The 23,451-nt window shown below is 34.7% G+C and overlaps 1 protein-coding gene across 6 annotated transcripts in view; it reads right to left on the bottom strand.

Annotated features, from left to right (window-relative positions):
• Nucleotides 1–2,025: 2,025 nt before the first annotated feature.
• Nucleotides 2,026–23,451, bottom strand: part of STRN3 (striatin 3) — a 58,490-nt gene continuing 37,064 nt past the window's right edge. For 4 of the 6 annotated variants that reach the window (XM_030240586.2, XM_030240587.2, XM_030240589.2 and 1 more), the window contains 10 exons: nucleotides 20,018–20,158; nucleotides 15,024–15,157; nucleotides 9,535–9,710; nucleotides 9,359–9,406; nucleotides 9,134–9,255; nucleotides 7,908–8,075; nucleotides 7,511–7,651; nucleotides 6,162–6,269; nucleotides 3,839–3,925; nucleotides 2,026–3,718 (listed from right to left, as the gene is read on the bottom strand). In XM_030240586.2, the coding sequence (XP_030096446.1) occupies nucleotides 3,549–3,718; nucleotides 3,839–3,925; nucleotides 6,162–6,269; nucleotides 7,511–7,651; nucleotides 7,908–8,075; nucleotides 9,134–9,255; nucleotides 9,359–9,406; nucleotides 9,535–9,710; nucleotides 15,024–15,157; nucleotides 20,018–20,158 (1,295 nt within the window). In that variant the 3' untranslated portion in view covers nucleotides 2,026–3,548. The remainder of the gene's footprint in view (nucleotides 3,719–3,838; nucleotides 3,926–6,161; nucleotides 6,270–7,510; nucleotides 7,652–7,907; nucleotides 8,076–9,133; nucleotides 9,256–9,358; nucleotides 9,407–9,534; nucleotides 9,711–15,023; nucleotides 15,158–20,017; nucleotides 20,159–23,451) is intronic. The other 2 variants (XM_050974755.1, XM_030240588.2) reach the window with 1 other exon arrangement.

A 23,451-nucleotide genomic window follows, 5' to 3' on the forward strand; every position in this document is an offset into this window, starting at 1 on the left:
AGTCTATGAAACCAAATAGAACAAAAATGCAAGGAGTCAGCACTGTGTAAGCAAGGGGCTTTCCACTGACGTGAGATGGGAAGTGCTAGAGCAGAGTGTAATCAGTTTCAAAGTAAATTAAAGCACATAATAAGAAGAGCATGCCTGGACAGAGTGTGCTATCAGTTTCAAAATAAATCAGAATACATTATGTGAAATGGATGGCCACCGTTAGTGTAACTTCAAGACCAGTTTTTCCACTTGGAAACCTACCAATTTTCTCCTGGCAAATAATTTTGTCATTAGTATTTCTAAGTTAGGGAAGGCTCTTAACCAGGGCTTGTTACATTCTTTTTCATGTGTATTCAATATTTATGTGGAAGGCATACTACTGTTTATGCTACAGTGGACTACAGTCACCACTGATCTGCTTAAAACAGTTCCCACAATAAAAAGCAAGATGGAGACTAAGTCTGTTAACACAGACTTATCTATCACACCTTAAATGCTACATTCAGATAGCTTTCCATTCAGGTTCTGAGCACCAGTGCTTTGGGTCTCACAAATGAGAAGTAAATCCTTTCATAAGCTGAGGTGGTTTTGCTAAATAAAACCATTTCTTTGAGCACTATCATCTTCCCCATCACCAGTACTATAGCTCCTCCATTCTAAAAAACTCAAACCCAGTAAATGAAGGTTTCAGCATGTTACACCCCACAACAAATAAACTAAGAGATATTAGAAATTATTGGTAATATTCAATAACTGATGTCTCACTACAGCACTTGATCCACTACGCATTAGTGAACTAAGATGATCATTCAGATTTCAATTAAGGAAAATAAGCAAATATTTCAGTTTTTATCATTTCAATTTTAATACAATTAAAAAAAAGGTAAATGTTATGCATGGTAATGTTTATTAAACAATCACATTTTATTTAAGCATTAAAATGCAGCAGTCTGGAAAAGCTGCCAGAAACAATGTTTGGCTTCAGAAAAGGCGATTATTAAATTACTTCCAATAAAATTCAAATACTCTCTTGTCTGTTGATTAGTTGAATGCTTTAGACTGGAAAGAACAAAAAGTGCAAATCAGCTGAATGTTACTTTCAAAAGTAAAGTCTTAGTGTCCTACAAGCAATTACTGGAAGGCCTCACCTCAATCTTCATGATAAAGGACAAAATTCTCCAATTCCTACACAATTATAATTTACTGTAACATTTCAAGCAATGCAACATTATTACTAAAACAAAATTAATTCCAAAATATAACTGCCTATCATGAGCGCCTCTTTCCTTTTTTTTTTTTAGTTTTTTTTTTTTGTTCTAATTTGCTTGACATGAGATGGCATGAAATACATTCTTACTGGAAACTTACATGGAACAATGCAGTTAAACCACTTATAGGAACATGTTCTAGCTTTAGTTAACTTATACCTAAACATACTACTTTACATGAAAATATTGATATTGTGGTATTCTGTTTCTGTTGATACACTTTGAGCAAAGTGACTCATCACAGAATAGGTAAATGTTGACCTTCAATTTAATTTTTTGTTCATCAACTTTACGGAAGGACTTGGAAAGAAATGGACAGAGGTAAGATATATGGGCAAATTTTAGGCATTTAGAAATTAGTTGGTTTAGTTTTTTAAATTCAACACAACTATTCAGTGGCAGTTTGAAATAAAAACAGAGTACCTTTCTGGCTCCTAAATCACTTCAGAATCACTTCATATGCAAAGATAATGAAAAAATAGAGATTACCATCTTAGCAGGGCTGTAAGAATACACCAGCAATTTTCAATTTGTTCTGGTAAAAATTTTTTAAAACATTGTGGAAACATGTTCTTATATGTGGGTACTGCTGCTTGAAACTGAACAGTTGCTCAACATCCAGACAACTATTACAATCTTGCAAAAGCAAAGCAGCTTATAAGCGTAATAAACAAATGGTCAATTTGCTAAAATTGAGACCTAATTTAGAATTGTAGAATGACTCTTTCAAACTGTGCAACACAAAATAATGTAGCCAACAGTAACATACAGGTACACCATTTAATATTTATTATATGCATTTTATATACATTATTTTTCAACAGCTGTACTTTTGCTATGCGGTACAATCTTAAAAATTTGCTGATTCATAGTTTGTAAAACAGAAACCTTACAAAACTCATCAAAACTCGCAAACTGATCAGAAAAGTTTTGTGGAAGACTAGAAAAAATACTTTTTTGTATTAATCATGCATTACACAAACAAAAGTTTTAGTTACACCATAAACTGAAGCACATCTGAAAAATAAAATAAAAGCAGGGAGTAACTAGTCAAAACACAGCAGATTTATGAATCTTGAATTAACTACTTTTGTATTCTATTTGAAATGCAAATAAAAATAATTTTCACTCCAAAGGTTCTGAAACAAGATTTTTTTTTTGGAATCAACTCCACTCCTGGTACTTAACCAGCGGAAAAAGAATTGCTTGGTTTGCAACTTCAGAATTATCAAATGTCCCATTTTCTCATCTATTTTAGACTGCTCAAAGAGTGCCATAACAGATATACAGGGCCCTTTAACACACTACATAAAAGGATATAAAGACCAACAAAAAGTGAAATAAATAACAATAGGCCATTAGCAAGATGGGTAATCCTTGATAAATAAACTCGTAAATACAGTAAGATGTACAAAATATCACATAGTGATAGGATGCCAAGATTAATTTTTTTTAAGAGTTCATTCAGGGGTGTTAACCCCTCTGTGTTTCATTTGAACACATTTTACAGTCCTTTATTTATGAAGACAGTTATGCGATGATGATGAATTAGCATCCTTAAGCAAGGACTTAGCTGAGCTGTATTAGGCAAAAGAAGGGAAGATTGTGGTTACACGGCAGCGGGTCAGTGAGATCTCTGTGGTTTAGGGTTCTATAATGCAGAAAAACATTATCAATACAATCTTGAGCACTGTTGTGACAGGCTAAATATATAAAAAGACTTATAAAAACTAGAATTTTATCCAAACATTTTGTGCAACTAATGCTAAAATATTTTAAGTTAAATTTCCTTTTCTTTAAAGCAAAATAAAAGTTTAAAAGGGGAATCTGTGGCATTCAACTGATAAACAGAAGATTACTAAGAGATGAAAAGAAAGCTACTCTTGGAGCTCACTTCCCCCCACAAGAGCACCACATTCCTAACCCTAAGGCAGCACACAGAGTCCAAAATAAAAGTCTTTTGTAAGATCAGACTCCACGTTTGCTTAAAGACACCTAAAGAACAGACATACGCTCAGTTCATATCCAGTCAAGGCTACAAATACTGGTTTTCTTTTTTTGTATTTGTCCCCACCCCCCCAAATACAGTAATTACAGTTAAATGAATGAGCCTGACATTGTTCAGGATGTGGTGACTTTTCACCAACTTCTACCTGCCCCACAAGAGCCTTCACCCAGGCAGATCAGATGTAGTGTCTTATCGGTAACCTTATAATTGATGGCAGTGACGCATTCCCTCTTTTTTGTCCAAACAGACCTGCTGTTATGATGCAGGTTTGTTCTGCTATGTCACACAAAGACTTTGGCAAGGGCATCAGCTCCTGCACTGGCAATATATGCTTTTGATGGATGAAATGCTACATCATAAATTGATTCATCCAGCTTTTTCCTATGAGCTGTTATTTCTTGCACACATGTCTTGCTGTCCAAATTCCACAACCTAATGGAACAATCATGGCCTGTTTAGGAAAGAAAGAAAGGAAAAATAAAAGGAAAAATAAAAATATTAGTCAGAAATTCAGTGCATCATAAATGCATAATTTATATAGAACATATAGAATATGAAAAAAACCCCTTACTTCCAGACATTAAATAGATTCCATTAGGATCTACAGCTAGACTTGTGACAGCATCCAAGTGAGCAACCATAGAATGGATCATTTTACCTAAAAGAAAAATAAACAGTGAATTTCCTGTGAAATACTGTTCATTTAAAAACCATCAACCCATTCCCCTTCAACACAATATAAGACAACATACTTATTTAGATTCCAGTAATATTTGAATGGTCCTATTACATTAGAAATTATGAAGTTTCAACTGCAGACTCTTGTATAAACATACGGGCAAATGACACACAACTCTCAAAAAGGTATTCCCACTGTAAACAATCTTTATCCACTTGGCATCTTTACTGGCAGCAACAACAGTGAAGATCTAAAATGACTACATGAGAACCTTTGTCTCTTAAATGGCCTAATAACAGCCCCAGTAGGAGAGTGTTGATGAAGCTTTGTAAAATGCGACTGACTGAGCCATATCAATCATCCATCTATGTCATTGCTAGGAGAGAAAAAAAAGGCAACTACAGGTGATACTTGCCCAAAATACTCTGCAGCTTCTAACAATTAACTGTTTGGTTATGTTACAAACCAGAATAGTTAATTCTGCATTCAAGTACTCATAATTTCTTTACATTGACCTCTATTCCTGGACTCGTAATAACATATTTTAGTACCTCATGATGCTTTTTGGAAGGGGTTCCAGAATGTTTAACTGCACAGAAGAATCACTGCCTCTCTCTGTTTTGAGTCTGCCACCTGTTGGGGACTAGCAACTGAACCTCAGCCCGTGTGTTAAAAAAGAGAGCAAATAAATCCCTGTAAGACCATGACCAATATGAAGAATCAGCTTTGTTCAGTTGCTCCTCTTCCTGAAGAATCTCAGACTATTCAGTTTCTTAGATTCTTCCAGAAGAAGCTAAAGGCTACTGGAGATCTTTGATAATTTGTGAAACATTAATTTGGCTATATCACCTTTGAGGTAAGGGAGACTTGATTCAAAGTACTCATACAAAGGTGATAAAAATGTTCTGTTTTGCCTTTTATTCCTTTCCCTCTAATACGCATTTTGCTTTTCTGACTGCTAAGCAACAAACTAGTATTTTTATCTAACCTCTTATTATAACTCCAAGGCTTTACTTTGAGTAAGAACAGTTAGCCCAGTGATTATTATAATTTTATATTACAATGTTTATTTTTCCTTACATGTATCATTTCAAATTTATCCACATGGAATTTAATTTGCCTTTTGTCTTTTAAGATCTCCAGTTCTTCCTCGTCAGGCTTCATGTTTAATAACCCTAATTGATGAATGTCAGTTAACTGCCAATATACTGCTCCCTGTTCAGATGACTCACTATGCTGAAATACTGCCAAATCTGCCAGACCCACAGATATTTTATTCCACAAAAAGACCATTTATTTCTACCCTCTGTTTCCTGTCTTTGACCCAATTATTTCTTCATGCAGATTTTTTTTCCTTATTCTTTATTTCTTTGAAGTAATTAATTTCAGCAACATCAGTGTAATGTATTTAATGACCACAATTCAAATACATACATTCATGGCAGGTGCAAAGTGGAAAAAATCTCCAACTTTTTTGCTTTAGAAAACAAAAACTCCAGGAACCTACTGGGGTTCACCATCCCTTACTGGGACCAAACCAAACACACTTCAAACAGGTGTTTTGCACATGCTTACTTAAAGTGAGCTGGATTTTTTTTCCTTCCAACTTTGATAGGTAACATGTAGGAAGTGACATAATTTCACAATTAGGAAGTTTAAGTTTATTCTTACAATTATTTTAATGTTTTTGTCATGACAGACAGTGCAGCTTTCTCCTATAGCCTTCCTTACCCTCTTTCTTCCAGATCCTTTACTCTTTTATAAACCTTATCAACAACTTCAGTACAACACAGGATTTCATTACTGCAATGAATTTAGGGTTATTTCTTGCTCTAATAGGTACTAAGTGATCTTTTTTACTACTAAGTTGAAAAACAGCTGTGACACATGCTTAGAGTTAAAAGCATAGAAATGAAAGCAAACATACTCTATAAATCAGGAAAGTTGTAAAGACCACTTTCCTGTCCCTCACAATTATCTCTGCCTATTTTGAGAGTGTTTTCTGACTTCTGAAGTCACAACTGCAACAGGTTTCTCTATTTCTTCTGTATTTCACAGAGAAGGTACTGAAAAGGTTTAATCTTAGAAATACCAAAAGTTCTGTTTTATATAAGACTGAATCAGTAGTAAGTTTTCTACAAATGGATTCTCCCTATGTCATCCAGATCTCTTTAAGCATATTCATATATATAAATTAAGTTCTCTTTATCCTTACCCGTTTTGTTGTCAAAAAATTTGATGTGTCTATCTTCATGTGCTGTAATAGTTACAGGAAGTGTGGGATGACTTACTACCTTGTTAATATGATTATTTGATTGTACACCTGGAAATAAAATAAAAGAATATTCATCTGCCTTAAGACAATGTTAAAGTTTAAATGACAGTATTTTAGCATTACACTTTAGATTACCATATTATTTTACATTATGTAAGTAATATCTTAGGACCAACAGATCTCCTAAGAAATAAAGCTTCTCGCTTCACCAGATGGGGCAAAGTGAGGTAGACTCTAGCCATGGTACTGTAAGGTTAAAGCTTACAAGTAGTTTACACCCATGAGAGATTACTGAGAGATAAAATCCAGCAAGTACTGCAGGGCAGCACTAGCCAAGTAGAAACAAACTGTAGCATGAGTAATGTATAACACACAGCTCTTACACCTCTGCATCAAAAAATATTTAGTTTGCAGGGTGGGGGGTGGCGGGGAAAGACAGAGGCACAGAGTGGTTTGGGTTGGAAGGAACACTTTCTCCTAGACCAGAGAATCCAAGTAATTGAAGCCAACCTAACTCTCTTAGATTCTGTCAGATACATTTGTGACTTCAACTTAAACAATGAACAGTTTAAAATCTCTTTAGAAGTCTACAGGATACTCTTGGGTGGAATGGACCTTTAACATAATCTAGTTCCAATTCCTCCTGCCACAGGCAGGACCACCATCCACTAAACCAGGTTGTTTTAAGCCACATTCAATCTGGCCTAGAACATTTCCCAGGGATGAAGCATCCCAAATTTCTCTGAGCGACCTGTGCCAGTGTCTCACCAGTCTCACAGTAAAAAACTTCTTCCTAATATCTAATCTAAACCTACCTTCTTTCAGTTTGACACCATTCCCCCCTTGTCACCACATGCCCTTGTACAAACAAGCTCCTCTCCAAGTTTTTTTCAGGATCCTTTAGGTACTGGAAGATCACAATAATATCTCCCAAGAACCCTCTCCAGGACTGAACAATCCCAACCCTTTCAGCCTGTCTTCACAGGAGAGGCACTCCAGCTCTGGGATCATCTTCATGGCCTTGCTCTGAACTCACAGTCCAACAGGTCTATGTCCTTCTTATGCTGGGGCCCCAGAGATAGATGCAGGGCTCCAGGCAGGGTTTCACAACAGCAGGCTAGAGGGGTTAAAACACCTTTCCACAGGGTTTGTTCCAAGCATCTAACCACCTTTCAAATTGAATGATGCCGTAGAGGAGTAAAACTTCTTTATTTACTACACCATACAATGAGGTACCATAATAATACCTCATTCAACATGGGTATTTATTACAGAAGAGTTCTACTTACCAGATTCTACTTGTGATGAAAACATTACCACTGACTGGGATGTTTCTAAATCATAGATGACTGTGCTGCCAGTGTTAAAAGATGCCACCATATGAGCAGGGTCACAACCTATAAAGTCGACTGATGTGGGTATTCCATGCTCTAAAAAGAGCAAAAAAAAAAAAAAACCTTAGATAGAACAAAACACTTTAAAAATTCCTGAAAATTTAAGCATTTAATATCATACTTAAAGAAGATACTTGCTCTTTTCTTTAAAGTAATGCTACAGCACCATGATTATTTTATTACAAGTTATTCTTTTAGCTATGTTACCTAGTTTGGATAAATGGAGATAATGAGCCTGGATGCATCATCAGCTGCCTTATAACAGATTTTCAAAACCACTGCAAAAAGTTACCTTTCTCTCCATTGTAAGTGCAAATACAGGGATTTTTTTCCGGTGGGTTCCATAACCTAATAGTGCCATCTGCTGAACAAGAGAGTAAGTGATTCTTTACACCACTGTAGGCAAGACCCCAAACTGCATCTGTGTGAGCAATTAATGTGCCAGCTAGAACGTTTGGCTCTGGAAAAAAAAGTTCAGAAAGGAAACCATTTTAGTGAAGAAGCATTAATTATTTCTTGTACCTCAACATAAATTAAATTCCACATAAACCCCTGCCCTTCCTGTTTAAGCAACGGCGAAAATATTGCACAAGTCATTTTGCACTACCACTGCCATCTTTATCCAAAAAACCAATCAACCAACCAGGAAACAAATAAACAAACTCAGACAAAAAACCCTACCAAACCAAACCAGACAACAAAAAAAACCCCCACAAACAACTCAAATAACTATGTCCCTTTTCCCCAAACTATACACTCTTGTTACTCCGCTCTTATTTCTCCCTTTCAAATTCAACATTTTAAAGATGGCTGGACCACAGCCCTTCCTTTGTACAAGGTGCAGAAAACCAGCTTTCCACTTTAACACTGGATGCTTACTTGATGTAGTTTTTATTCAGCATACACTGCTGACACACAGATATGGTCTAAAACTCTCAAGCACCCTAATAATAAAAACAGGCCTAATTTTTTCTTGTGGAGCTGGGAATCTTATTTTCATCTCCCTACTTTATAGTTGCCTTTTATAGAAATTTTTTAAATCTATGCAGAGTTTTCCAAGCAGTTATCAGCTATTTAATTTTAGAGACATCTAAAATTAAAGATATCTAAAGTTAGGGACCTGAGATGCAAGTCAGAAACATGGGACATAGAATCTGAGCACACTTATCTTAGTTTTCTGTCAAATTTCCATCACAAGAAACAAATAATCATTAAGAAGTTCTAATTCTCATTCAAAATATTTTGTTTCTCAAAAATATAAATTATTATTATTTTTTATTTTGCTGTATAAATCTTAGGAATTGTTAGGTCTCCTTATTACTGTTCTACACAAAATACACCATCAGTGTAAGCAGGAATAAATGACTAATGTTTACAACACATGATTACTCAGAAACACACAGTGTAGCTGAGAAATGGCAGTAATATTGCACAAAAGCTCTAGAATATAGATTAACATCAAGCAGAAAAATAATGTTCAAGACAATGGTCAGAAGTTATCTTTTTAAAGGTACTTACCATAGGTATCATATGGATCCACACTAGGGCTAGGCATGTTCCACCACTGGATGGTTGCATCAATACCACCACTGAAACATTGTTCTCCATTGGAACTAATTGCCAATGACAATACCGGTCCACTATTGAGACAGAAAAAAGCTGATTGGTAACTGCCTACAGGATAGAACATATTGTTATGAATGACAATATATTTATCAGCCATTAATAATGTCAAACACTCACATGTGGGCCCTAAATGTGTAGATGGGTTCTACATCTAAAGAGGCACTCCTGAAAGAAAAAGAAGAGTTATTATACCACATGAAATCTCTACTGAAAAACTTCAAACTGTAAGAGTTTAATCAATCTCAAAGACATTTAAAACACACCCTATGTTTTACAAAAACCCATATACTTGCTTTTTGGCAGGAACCGTTTTCTGCAAATTCCAGAGTTTTAGAGTATGGTCCTCAGAGGCTGTAACCAGCACAGGCTCTACAGGATGAAAAGCTAATGCTCGCACTCCATCAAAATGACTGCGTAGCGTATACTTAGGGTTCCATGTCTTTCGGAAGGCATCTTTATTAGCTGGCAACTTGAAAGAGAAAAGGAAAGAGGTAATTTTATCTTGGATTTTAAAGTACAGATTTTATATATATCTCCTCATATTTCTGGAAAACATCCTGTGCTTGATTCAGCTAATATATATTCAACCTTAAGTTTGTATTTATCTATTGATTTATCTATATCCATCTACAACCCTATCTGGACAGCTAGACAGTTTGCAAATTCTTCTGTTGTCACAGTTTCCTTTGACCCAGGCTGGAATGATATATAATGTTAAACACACAGAAAAGAAGACCTGATTGTCAGAACAGATTTTAATCCTTTTGTGCAATGACACTAACTCTTCTTCCTTGCAGAAAGAGAAATGTTTTGTTGTGTATGATGTTGTCTGCACCCAAGGAACAGATTATAGCTGTCAAAAGCTCATTTATCACTTAAACACAATAAAAATGAGCTTGAGGTACTTGGTGAGCAATCTTCCTTAGATGAGTAACTTGACTAAGGTTGACAAAAACATACATAGTTCTTGAATACTTCTACAAATGAAGTCATGTACACAGGAATAGCTAATCAAAATCTCAATATACATTTGTCATGATTTTAAACATAACATTACACAAATATTTTTTAAGTCTTTAATGAGTTTCAAATGTATCTGTGAGACAATAATTTAGTTGCTTTGTGAAGCAATATATGCAAACTCTACATTTATATACTGTGAACATCAATTCAGACTCTTAACTTGCAGACTGTTAGGCTAAAATACAGTAATTACAGCTGCTTAATATTAATTATAGATAAGAGTTACCAGAAGAATTCTAGCTCTTCTAGTGATTCCAAGAGACAAATTTACAGCTTTGACTACAATATATATTTATGTAGCAAGCAGACCCTTAGAAGACTACATCCCATCCTAAGCCTCCATCATAAAAAAATAACATATCCAGGTACTTCTCTTTTCCCCCTAAACATAGTTTAGAAATCTGACTTGAATTAGATTAAGAAAATAAGCAAACTAAGAATGAATGGAAACTAATTGTACCCTTTTATCTTGCACAAATGGAAGCTAATTGCATCCTTCATCTTACATCCTTGCATCTATTTCAGCATGTGATTGTTAAAGTATATTTCTCGACTGCAGGTCAGAATAGCTTGACATCTCAAACTAATTTCAACAACACTAATAGGAGATTAAAATCTCCCATAGCTAATCAAATCTTACTAGCTTTTATCTGTCAGGACTGAAAATATTCAGATAATAGTGTAACATGTACTGTAATAACTATTTTTGGACCAAGTCTATAATCTGGACTAAATTATCACTACTCACTCAAACCAAATTCAAATCCAACCAACAAAACAAAGAGATTCAGACAATAAAATTTACTGTTCTGAGTTAGAGATGTGCAGACATTTGCTTTTCCATTATATTACTGTAAATTTCTGTCCTAAGTGCAAACTTTACCTAATTCCAATCAAGTCACAGAAACTTGTTATACCAGAATGTAACCTGAATTTTTAGGGTTTTTTAAATACCAACCAAGAAATACATATAATAACAAAGCATTTTGCTTGCAATCTTCCTACTTCAGCATACACTGAATACTGCAATATTTTTAATGAGATTTAAGTTATTTAGCAGTACATTGCATATTATATGCAAGGTTCATAAAAATAATAATCTTTTGTTTTGGGAAACAGAACAGAATTCTGGAGTTCTGCATTAAACATAATTTGGACCAAACCACTGATTTATTTCCCTCCCCAAATGGACAAGAGAAAGGGAGAAAATGAAAGGGGGAAAGCAAACAAACAAAAAAAAAAAGTATTTTCCTAGCAAATAGAGTCCCTTGATATTTTAAAGCCTCATTACGTAAGAGATTCACCCACCTAGCTAACTTATGTTCCCTCATGTATTTGCAGTGATCTGGGGCTTAGAGAAATTAAAGCCAAAAACTTGAAATAGCAATCCTTAATTTTAGCACATGATAAATCCCAGATTATGCAGAAGACTTGCAATTTTTTGGATGCAATGTGCATCCACACAACAATATCTACCACCGTTGCGGTGAAAAGACATTCGAGAAAATCAGAACTGTATACAGTGATCCTTATTTTTCAAAACATGAAAAGAGTTGATTCTATTTTTTTTTTTTTTAAGAATTTTTGCATGGGTAGTTTTGTTTTTGGCAGTACAGAGAAATAAGCTAAAATGCAAGGTAGAGAATTTACACAAGTTATGAAAAGTAAAGTACGTTTCCTATTTTAAGCTTCGTAGTTTTAATTTTCTTAAAATGGACTGGAACACCATGGCTCTTTTAGAAGACACCACATACACTTTAATACAAATCTAGCTATATATAAACTGATTTTTTAAAATTCTTTTCCCTATGCATGTTTCTAATGGATCTTGATATCCTTACTGCAAGAGTAAGAGAACAACTGATATGTCTTCAAAGAGGTCCTTGCAATCTCTAAGAAAAAAAGCTAACCAGTAATGTATTTCAAACAACCAAAAAACACAACCCGACCTCAGAAAAACACAGTCAAGGACTTGGAAAAGGGATTTGATGATTACAAAGGATAAATGTGAGATTATTTCACAAAACAGGCCAGAGGAATAATGCAAAAGTGGTGAAATGGGACAGTATATACATCAATGTTGGAAAGTGTGACATCTCCAAAGCTTCTCAAAACATAAGGTGTAGATGGACACAATGCCCCATTGAGCCTGGATGCTCTACTATAAGTGTGTATTTACACATACACACACACTGTCAAGATAATCAAAGTCATGACAACACAACTCCTTCACTAGCTGCTCCTCCCTTTTTCCATGGACTTTAGCAGGCTTTACTAAAGACCAAGAAGGATTAAACAAGCCATTCATTCAGCCTTGTAAAGCACAGGCAAACTTGATTGAAACTACACCTGAGCTAAACCAACACAAACAAACAGCAACTCCCTCACACCAAAAAAAGGCATCAGGGAATCAAGATCTTCCTTGCCCCTGCAGTCAAGAGAAACCTAACACATTCCAAGGAGACAAGAATTTTGCTATGCCAAACAAGTACTCCCCAACAGCAAACAAAAGTTTTAGAGAACAATAATTAATAACAGTCAGTCTTTTTATGTTTTAATGTTACTTTTTTCTTGATAATCTTGTAACTTATTGGAGATTTCCAAGTCTACATGCTCTGAAAAAGGAAGCTCTCCATTTTTCAGTCAGTCATACTGCAGACAAACACCATTCTCTGGTGCTATGGAATCAAAAAATACACAAATGGAGGCATCTGATTTGGCAACATTATTCCCTCAGCATGCAAACAACAACATGCACTGAGGTCAATTTAAGTAACTAGATAATAAAAAAGACATAACTTGAGATGACTACTGTTTACCAGATGAACTAGTCTTGGAGACAACCTGTGAATTTAATCAAACATACAGAAATCATCTGAGTTATAGGTGAAATTCTTAAGATCCCCCCATCCTGTATTCATATCCTCTCCTTTTCAAAATACAACACTCATCAAGGACTGACACATGAAAGCTAATGGAAGCCTGTTGTGGAGTTATTTATTAATGCACTCTAATGGCTCACAAAAGCTATCTGAAGAGCATGGACCTATTGTAGCAAATGCATTAAGTGTTCTGGTTTGAGGTTTTTCATGGTTCTTGTTTTACTTACACATTAACTTAGTGTCACACTTCCTTGCCTGGAGATATACTGGAAAAGGAGGTGACTTCACCTAAGCTTGCAAGGGCACTAGTTTACGATGCCCTACAAATAATGTATTATAGGTACAAGGTAAGATATGGTCTTACTGTGCTGCAAATCCATAGCTATGAGGGAACAACTGCAGCAATTAAAAACTGTCATGGAATTTTTAACCTAAAGAAACATTGTGATGAAAAACTAACAGCATCTGAATTTCAGTCTCTTCAAAGTCATGACAGGACAGTGTTGTCCTAAATATAAAAAAAATTGTTGCCACCTGTGTTGTTTTACAATTTGTTTTTTCTGACACATGAAGTCAGAAGCCACTGTGCATTTTTCAGCTATGCTTTAAAAGGAAGAAAATATCCTATGAGTACTGGGAAGAGAGGAAGCAGGGAAACAAGAAGCAGGGAAACTGAGTGACAATCATAGCCAATCACAATTCATTTTTGGTGAATGGCCTAGTAAGAAAAACTACTTCTATCTTTTGTCTCCTGTGTACACCAGATGTTAGAGCATGAAATAGCCTCTTCCCACTCACCTCCCAAACCAGGCTGAAAATAAAGAGCCTCAGAAGTTTCAGTGAAAAAATTCTGAAAATTCAACTACATTGAAAAAGTAAGATCAACTTCATCTACAGGATGATTAACACCTTCTAACTTTCAACAAATGTGTGCTTCTACTGCAAATTTCTTATTAGCTCAGGCAGCACTTCGCATTTGTCTATTTATCAGCTATTCTCTGCCATTAGTTTCCCAAGAACAAAGGTAACCTCTACTTTGCATCACTCTTCACGCCACAAAAACTGTTTTGTCAGGTTTGTCACAAGGAGCACAGACTCTCATGTAAGTTTTTTAGTTGGTATATTAATTGCAATGATTTCTGAGCTCAGTCCTGGCTTGCCACGAAATATCCCTCCATCTCGGAATAAGCAAAATGGCTACACACTGTTTTATAAAGAATTTGTAGTTCATAAAAGACAGCAATACACTACAAAGCTGCAATCTCCAGTCAAGACAATACAAGACTTTTTAAATACAATACTTCATGCAAAACTTACCTGAACACTTCCCTAACCAGCTATCCTATGTTACTGGCCAATGAAAAATTTGTTTAACACTATTGGTAGAAGCTTAATGAATATGGTCAAAGCAATGTCAGAACACTGGATTATAATAAAAATACCCCCTAAAAGCTTACATCTGAAATATACTACTATATATACAGTCTATGCTGTTAACACTACTTACTCATCAGAAGGATAGCAAATCAATGAGTTAATATCAACATTTGTGTTTCATGCTATGCCTACTCAACACTCCATTTCAATGTATAGCTGTCATTTTGGTCATGTTAAGACATTAATACGTATTTTATGTCATAACACATTCCCCCTCCCAGTGACAAAATCTGAATTAAATTTTTAATGTACAAAAAACCCAAATCATCTCACTTAATTCTGGTAACCCAAATTACTTATCTCATCCACAAGGTTCTCTTCCATTCCAAATAACAGCTTTAACTAAAGAAATGCATCAGTAATGTTCAGGATTGAGGAAAGGGGACCCAACTACTATTGGTTAAACTGAATAAAGAATTTTAAAATAAAATTGCACTTACATCATAACTATAGTCTGCATCATTTGTTACTGTCAAGTCTGCAAGGTCTCCAAGGCCCAGTACACTTAACAACACATCATCAGAACCCATAATAAATGACTTGCCTCCTCCAGGTGGAAACGTTATTGGCTCAGCTACAAAGAACAAAACAGTTTCTTTAAGTCTCAATAGAGTAATTCAAACTGACGAAAAGCTGCATTATTCATCACTTAACAGCAAAGCAGAGTATAAAACTGAACTTGTATGTACTACATACAGCCCCAACTAAAAAAAACAAACAAACCAAGAGCATGAGGACACACACACATGTGCAAACACACACACATTATATACACAATTCTTGTACCATGCTTCATCATTTGATTTCAACTTATTTAACAGAGGTGTTGATACTGACAAGTGACTTTACTGACATTACTTTACACTACAATACCAAATGTACATCCCAGGTTTCCAAATTCTCAGCTGAGTTTTTCATTCAATACACCATGCTTCCTGCCTTCTATCCACTTGCAAATATGTCTTTGTGTTTTGTACTAGTCAAATATTACTACTTGTACACTGAATATTTTTAATCACTCAAGCAAAAGACTCCTGCAAAACATCTCTTCCGCTTTGAGTTTTCTCACACAACTGAAAAAATGAAAACATCTATTATTTATTCATTTCCTCTCTTAGTTTCTCAGCATGATTTTGGATTCTAATTTTAAAGTACACTCAACTGATACTCAAGCTGTCTAGCTGTGCCTACTTCAAATTAAAATGTAAATTATCATTTAGAATTAATAAAAATTCTATATAGCCATTCACTATGAATTCGCATCTGAATATTAACATTTAAAATATTCACCCATATTTTTACCCTCTTCAACAATTCTGTGAATCTCTGTTAATCCACAAATACCAATTTTGCAATAAGGAACAGGAATGAAGGCTTAAACATTGTAATGCTTCAGCATATTTTCGAAGCTACTTTTACTTTTCAGTTTTCTTTTCCACTTAGAAATAGCAACACTTCTTAAGTAGAGTACGTGAAATTAAAGTCTGTGTGAACTTCAGCTAAGTATAAGCTTTGCAAAATATGTTAAATTATATTTGACATCTTGAAAACTTAAACTTGCTTGACTTTTGAATGTCACTGATCTGGCAAATAGAGTTATGGCCTCACTTTAATGTCACTCCTTATTCCTTACCCTCCTAGAAAATCCTTCAATCTCAGAGAAAACAGTTTCTTGTTTCCTGGAATTTTGTCTTCTAGAAGCAGTTCCAAACAAGAGGACTAATAATTAACACATTCCTGTTTAGACCTGTTTATGGCCACTATCAGAATGATAATCTAGGTCCAATCCACTCCCACAGAACGAAAGTGACTGAAACCAGGTGTTAAGTTATAGATGTCTGGTACCACTGTTAGGGCTAGGCAAAGAGGAGTCAGCCCAGCTAGATCAAAATACATCACTTCTCAAGAGTAAAAAGGTTTTAATGCTTCAGAACTATCGCACTATTACGAAATGTAACTTCATTAGCATAGTCAATACAACCATTTCTGAGAATCTAAGAACATAATCTAAGAATACTAAGAATACAGACTGCTGCTATTCCTACAATTGCATAAAAAGAGCAAACAAGATTCTAACTATGCACAATCACCTCTTGTAAAAATATTCACAATCCATACAAGTTTGACTCATAAAAATGCTACATTACATTAACAGCTCAAAGTGCCTTACCATGCCCTTATATGAATAAGCTTTTAGTTTCCATTAGTAATTTACTAAAATTCTACATCTGACGATCTACTACAAACCACTTCACTTCTATTTCAAAAAAGATATATTCCTACAAAACACCTATTTACTTTCCCTTTACTCCTATTTGATCTTTAGGACAGGACCACAAGGTTTAGGTAAGCCCTGTAACCTGTCATACCAATTCTTTGTGAAACTAATGTCATCTGATCTTAACAGATCAACTTTCCTATGCTTTATAATAAAAATTAAGGACCATCACATCAAGAACCTATACTACAAATTCATCAAGTTTCGTTTGCATGAGTGACTATTTCTTTATTTAAAGCTTCAAAATTAATGCTACTCAAAATTCAGAAGACTACTTCTCAACACTAAAGCTGCTCGTATGTATGTACAGCGTGTTCTATAATTTATTTGTGAATTTTATATTTTAAAGTGAGGCATATTTGAGAAGTTTAAAAAATGGCTGCAAACTGTTTTCGCAAAAAAAGAAACAGCAGAATAGTAACACAATGAAAAATGCATGATGTTCCAGCTACTAAAAATAAAGACCCACATCTTCAGATAGCAAAACAATGCATCAATAGATACATGCAAATGACAGTTAAATAAATGACTTTTTAATGCTTTTCATCTAGAAAAAAAAATACAAGTATTTTTCTAAAACACAGCACAATATTAAACTCATGGCATAATATAAATGCTTAACTGTTTGCAATCAATAAATATAAAGTTAAAATAGTACAAGTTCCTTTGTAGGTGACACTAGGTGAAATAAATATTGAAATATAAAATCATATAATTTATTATCTGCTTAGCCAATCTTAACCACCACTTCTTACCTTCAAGTTCTTGACATTATACTAAGTCAAAATCAAGCAGAAATACTTGCACAAACTGAAACTGCCCTAATCTCTGATAAGATATGTATACTTATATAGGCTGTTGTTGTCTACTGTACAACAGGGATATATCAACCTTGTTTCCCACACAGTTAATATGCGGTACATCAAAAGCAGCTGTGGTACATACCCAAGCAATTAGCTGTTACTGGGTTTTTTTCCGTCAATCTCTAGATTGACACCTCTGCAATCTATTAAAACTGAAAAACAATCAGTGAAGAAAGTAATTCTCTCTACACTGGATGGAAAATCATGTTGATACCATTTCTGAAATAACAGAATATGCTGAAATGGAAACTCCAATTTCTCATGGCCAAAATTATCAAATGTGATTATGGCATAACATTATGTAACCAGGCAGTTCAGAGTGAAAGACAAACAAAAAACCCAAACCGAAACTCTCACACCTTCAGAGGTATGAAAGAGATATTCCAAGCCAGTTAGAGCTAGTTCCTCCCTGAACCCCCTTCAAGAAAAAATGATCAACCACTACATCAGAACTGTAATATTTCAAAGTGTGGCATAAAACTTCCATACAGTCATAAGAAAACTGTGGTTTGATAGAATTCCACAGCATAGGCTGGTATATCCCAGGAAGAAAGTCTGAAGTTATCTGCAAAATCTTAGCTTTTAGAACACAGCTGCATAAATAATTGAGTAAAATCTATATTTGTACTGCATGGTGCAAAATCTGCATTTTACAATAATGAAGTATTTGGCCTTGTAAAACACCTAGAAGGAATTCAAACACAACACTGCCTGTTTATTTGCAGCTTTGCACCATATGGTACAGATGAAAACTCAAAAAGCCATATAGCATTCAGGATAGAAATAGCAGAACTTACACTCTAATATTCACGTTCAAAAACTATGCAGAAACCAAAATGAGCAGATAAGATGACAGAGATAATAATATTACTACTCTTAATAAAGAGCAAACTACACTGACAAGTTAAAAACACATGGACACATTAAACAGCATGAAAATATAAACATGAAAGCAGTTTATTTGAACAGTGTGAACAATCTTTACTTAAGGCTAAAATAGTCTTTGTGCTACAAGAACCAGGTAATAAAAGTCAGTCCCTATCAAATTGAAATCTAGCACCTATTTCTTCAAAAATATGGTTTTGTCCAGTATTATTTTAGATGTAAGGCCTCTACCTGAGACAGCATCCCCATCTGTAACAAGGTCGGTGTTCCTTTGTACAACATGTATGGCCTAAATACCTAAACATGGCTAAAAGGCAACCTAAAGCACGTAAACACTGAACCTAAAAAGAACCCAAATATACATCTACAAGTTTTAGCCAGGGGATTTTCATCTGAAGATTTTTAAACTGCACTCCACAGGTAAATTTGATACTGCTTCATCTTGAAGATGGAAATAAAAACAAAGCTGAAAAAGAAGGCAGTAAATATGATGACTGTTGTAAAATGACAGTTTGGGAGAACAACAAAAAAACTTCCTTGTGGTTTGGGGTTGTTTTCTCCTTGCCTGTTGACAGGCATTTGTGAGGCCAAGGGTGAAAAACAGCAGAATGAACCGATTCCTGGAATCAGTAGTAATGCCAATTCTATTTCTGCTGTAGCTGATATCATGCCAGGTCTTATGGGTCAAAGATTATCCTAAAAGAGCCAAATCTGAATACAACTGAATATTTTGAATGAATAGGCTCTAAGCAGAGAACAATTTACATAATGGTATTCTAATTTCAAAGTTAATACAGGAAAATCATTCCTTCAAAACAAGAAACTTAAAAGCCAAATACAAGATTTTTGACTTTTATATATAATGGCTTGTCACTAATTTCCATTGCCAAAGATAATCCTGAAACTTAAATAAATACTTTGTAAAGAAATAAACAGTGTCTTTGTAAACTTGTGTATGTAGACCAAGGGTATTTTATAAAAGAGAACATCAAATTTGAGGAGAAGAGACTAATTAGTCCCATAACTTAAATCACTGCTTTTTGTTTTAAAATCCAAACTGTGCATCAAATGTTTATACTCACCTTTTTTCCCCTCAAAAAATAACCTATTTGTGAAAGGTTTTGCTAATGCGGGGGTGTCTCCAAACAGGGATGTAATATTGAATAGTGTCAGAACACACTGCTCTACATGAAGTTATCTAAAAAAACTTATGAAATAATGGTGAGTTATAAAAAGCCACAGAAACTCAAGCCATATTCTCATAAAACCATTTGGGAAGAATTTCAAATAAAATAATAATGTGGCAATCTGCAACTTCACTCAGCTTTACAGAGGGGATAATAAATGACAGCGTGTGCTTTCTAAAAGAAATCTCCTGAAATATAGTAAGTAGCTGAATTTTTTGTACCTTCCTCTGCTCTTGCACCTTCATGATCAGTCATTCTAGAAGAGGGTGACCTAGATTGATTAATGATTCCTGAAGGGATGTGGGGTATCTCATCATCGCCCAGATCAGCTATCATGTCGTGAAGTTTTGTCCTGTTGACTCCTGTAAATTAATGTCAGCAGCAAAAATTCATTTGATTGCTACCGCTTGACTTGACTGAAGTCTAAAAATCCATTAAATAAGAATAATTACTGATGGGGCCTCCTTAAAATAAATAGTGATTTGCTTTCGTTTAGTAATATTTTGGAAATCAAAAGCAGGAGTTAATACACCAAATCTGAAAACTACATGCAAACAATTTAAATTCACTAAATGAAATAATAACTCCTTTGTGTTCTGCAGATCTACTCGACAATTTCCTGTAGGAAAGAGGAAAAAAATAATCTTACAGCCCTACTGGAAAGTCAAGCCAAATACTAAAAGAACATTCACTATTAAACAAAAAACATGTGAATTAACATTTTCTAATAATATTACACAACTTTAACTATACTAAACAATTTAACATTAAAAACATAGTGCTAATTAAAAATAAGCTTAAAAATGAGAGCAAAAGTACAGACAACTCATAATGGGGGTGCAACGAACAATTAACTTTCCCTGCTTTGAATGGTATTTAAATTGTATGAAGCGTTTGTTGAACACAGCAGCAAGAATGCTTCCACCACTGTATGAAACTGGAGATGTATATTATATTAAAATTATTATAAAAGCAAGCTTCTAGAAACAAAGCATTCTGAATTATGTGTACATTTAATTAATATGTAGACATGAGCTAACAAAAAAAGTATATTTTAAAATATATTAAAATTACTAAACCCACTCCTGCTTTCACCTTTCTTGCTTCCACATCAAAAAGTCAAGCTTCAATTATAAAGTGTACTTCAGTGAGAGAACCTCTTTAAAGAAAACAATCCATAATATTGAAAGACATAACCAAATTTCAACCAATAAAACAGCCCTTCCTGGGACTGCAAGCAGAGATATTAGAGACCATTTAGTAAAGGAAGCATTAGTGAACAAGTTCTTATACTGAGGTGACATGTCTCACATTTATTAAAGAAGAAGTTGAAACTGAACCAAAGCCTTTATTGCCAAAAAAAGTAAAATGAAAGTACTATGATTACAGATGACTTATCAAACTCAGAACTGTTATTCAAACAGTTAAACACTAAAATATACTCTTTCACAAAGTAACTGATCATTTCAGATCTTACTGGTTTAAATCAATGTGTTCAAAAATAAGCGTTCATGAATAACAGAATTCTCTAAAAATAATGAAGAATTCCCTACAGAAAGGGATGACAACAAAAAGTATTTCTTGAAGAAGAATTACAGGAAGTATACCTTGCATACCCCTAAAAGGATGCTATATAACTATTCTCATTAATATTTGTAAAACATTCTCATTTTGCCAAGTAATAAAACTCCCTATATTTCCGTTTTTTCTGCTTTTGGTATTTTTTTCTTCCCTTCATGGAACATTTAGTATTCTAGTTAAATATACAAAGACTGCTACCCAGAAGCAATCTGAGGATAAAACTGGCTTACAAAAGCTTTCCTTATAAAACAGATGACTTGAGCAGTTATGTTTCATTTCACTCTCCTGTAGAAGAATGTCTAGAAAAACCTGTGATCCCAGCTGATGATGTGAACGTAAAATAATAATGAGACATCTTTTTTGAACCAACACTCTTTTTTTCTAACAGGCTCTATACTGACAGGATTTCATTTCTGAAGTATAGTACTTAATATTGCAGCCAGCAGGTGAGATCTCACGTAAGAAAAGTCACTCTTAGAACGGGCACATCTCTACACTACACAGACTTACAAAGCTTGTCTTCATCTTTACTACAGTCGGCCATCAGCCAGGCACCTATGGTGACCAGAAGCAGATATATTCTTGAAGATATTACAGAGCAATCCATAAAATGACAGGATAAAAGTCATGACTGGCACCCTCAACTGTTTGCTTTCATGAACCCTCTGCTTTTCAGAAGGAAACACCATTTGTCTTCTCCACATTGATATGCATGAATGGTTCAATACATCGATGCAAAATGCCACAAATGGCTTATAAACACTTACTCTATCTGAACTGAAAGCATCTTCTCCAGGTGCTTTCATGCCAAACCATATGAGCATGAGAAGTTTGTGTCAAAGCATACTCAAAAGAAACTAAAAGTAGCCCCCCTGCTCTGCTATCTTGAAGCAGCTATTCATTTAGTTTGTCACTAATTAGGGGACTGATATCCTTGCCTTTTACTGTTTTTCAGTATGTTTGGGCACTTCTTTTCCTTCAGGCATAACCTCAGAACAGTCATACATACAATTCAGAGAGAAGTTTACAAAGGAGCAGCTGCTGTTCCCAACAACTTCTGTGCATTTCATGCTGAAAAATGTGTCAGCATTCAAGACTGTGCCACCACTACAGGAGACTGCACAAGTTCCTGCTTTCAAGTAAGTACAAGTGTACCTTCCTCTAACTGTTCAAGTATAGTAAATGTTACAAAAAGATTTTTAAAGAAAAGAAAGTGCCATCTCTGCATAAGCAGCTATGGTCAAGGCACAAAACGGGATGACCCTTTTACCCTCAAAAAAAGCCAAGGACAAAAAAAAATTGACCTGGTATGAACAGAAGCAAAAGTTACAGTACCATCTCAGTGTACTGTCCTTCAGAGACCAAAAGTGAAAAAGATAACTGAATATTCAGTGATGAAAAGTTTTAGTCTGAGAAGCCTGAATCAGAGTTTTATTAGGTGGAAGATGTACTGGTCCAAGTCTGAATATAACACAGAGATTCTAATATGTCAAGAAGAGGTGATGGTAATGAAGATAATGAAGATGGTGAAATTCAGATCTCTTTTCAGTCCTATCAACTATTATGTTTTCAGAAATCAAGGGTAGGAAAGTGAACAATACCGATACTGTTTTGTAAGTACAGAACAATTAAACAGGAGGAAAAGAGCAGGAAAGTTTTTTAAAAGCGCAAAAAGGTAAAGAAAAATAGTAAAAGTATCTTTATTTCAACAGTGATATATACATATATAAACAAGATGTGAAAACTTTCAAACTGAGAACACATTATGCTGACCTCATAGAATAAAATGAGATATGCAACATCTCTACTATCATACCCTGCAAAGGTGACAGGCTGTATGTGAAAAACAGTTACCCCCTGACTTACCTGCCAAAACTGATGCTACCAAATTTAGGCAAGAAAGAGGCCTTAAATTCAGCATATTACTGAAAAGAGAAGCTGGCTTTTGTAGAAATCAAACCTAACTCCTTATCTATGTATCACAGTTAGTCCTGGATAAATGTGGTTTCTTTCTCTCCTTCTGGGGTTTTTTAACACAAGGATTCTTCAATAAACAGATTTTGCATTATTTTAC

The sequence above is a fragment of the Serinus canaria genome, chromosome 5 (genome assembly GCF_022539315.1).
Source record: "Serinus canaria isolate serCan28SL12 chromosome 5, serCan2020, whole genome shotgun sequence".
Lineage (NCBI taxonomy): Eukaryota > Metazoa > Chordata > Aves > Passeriformes > Fringillidae > Serinus > Serinus canaria.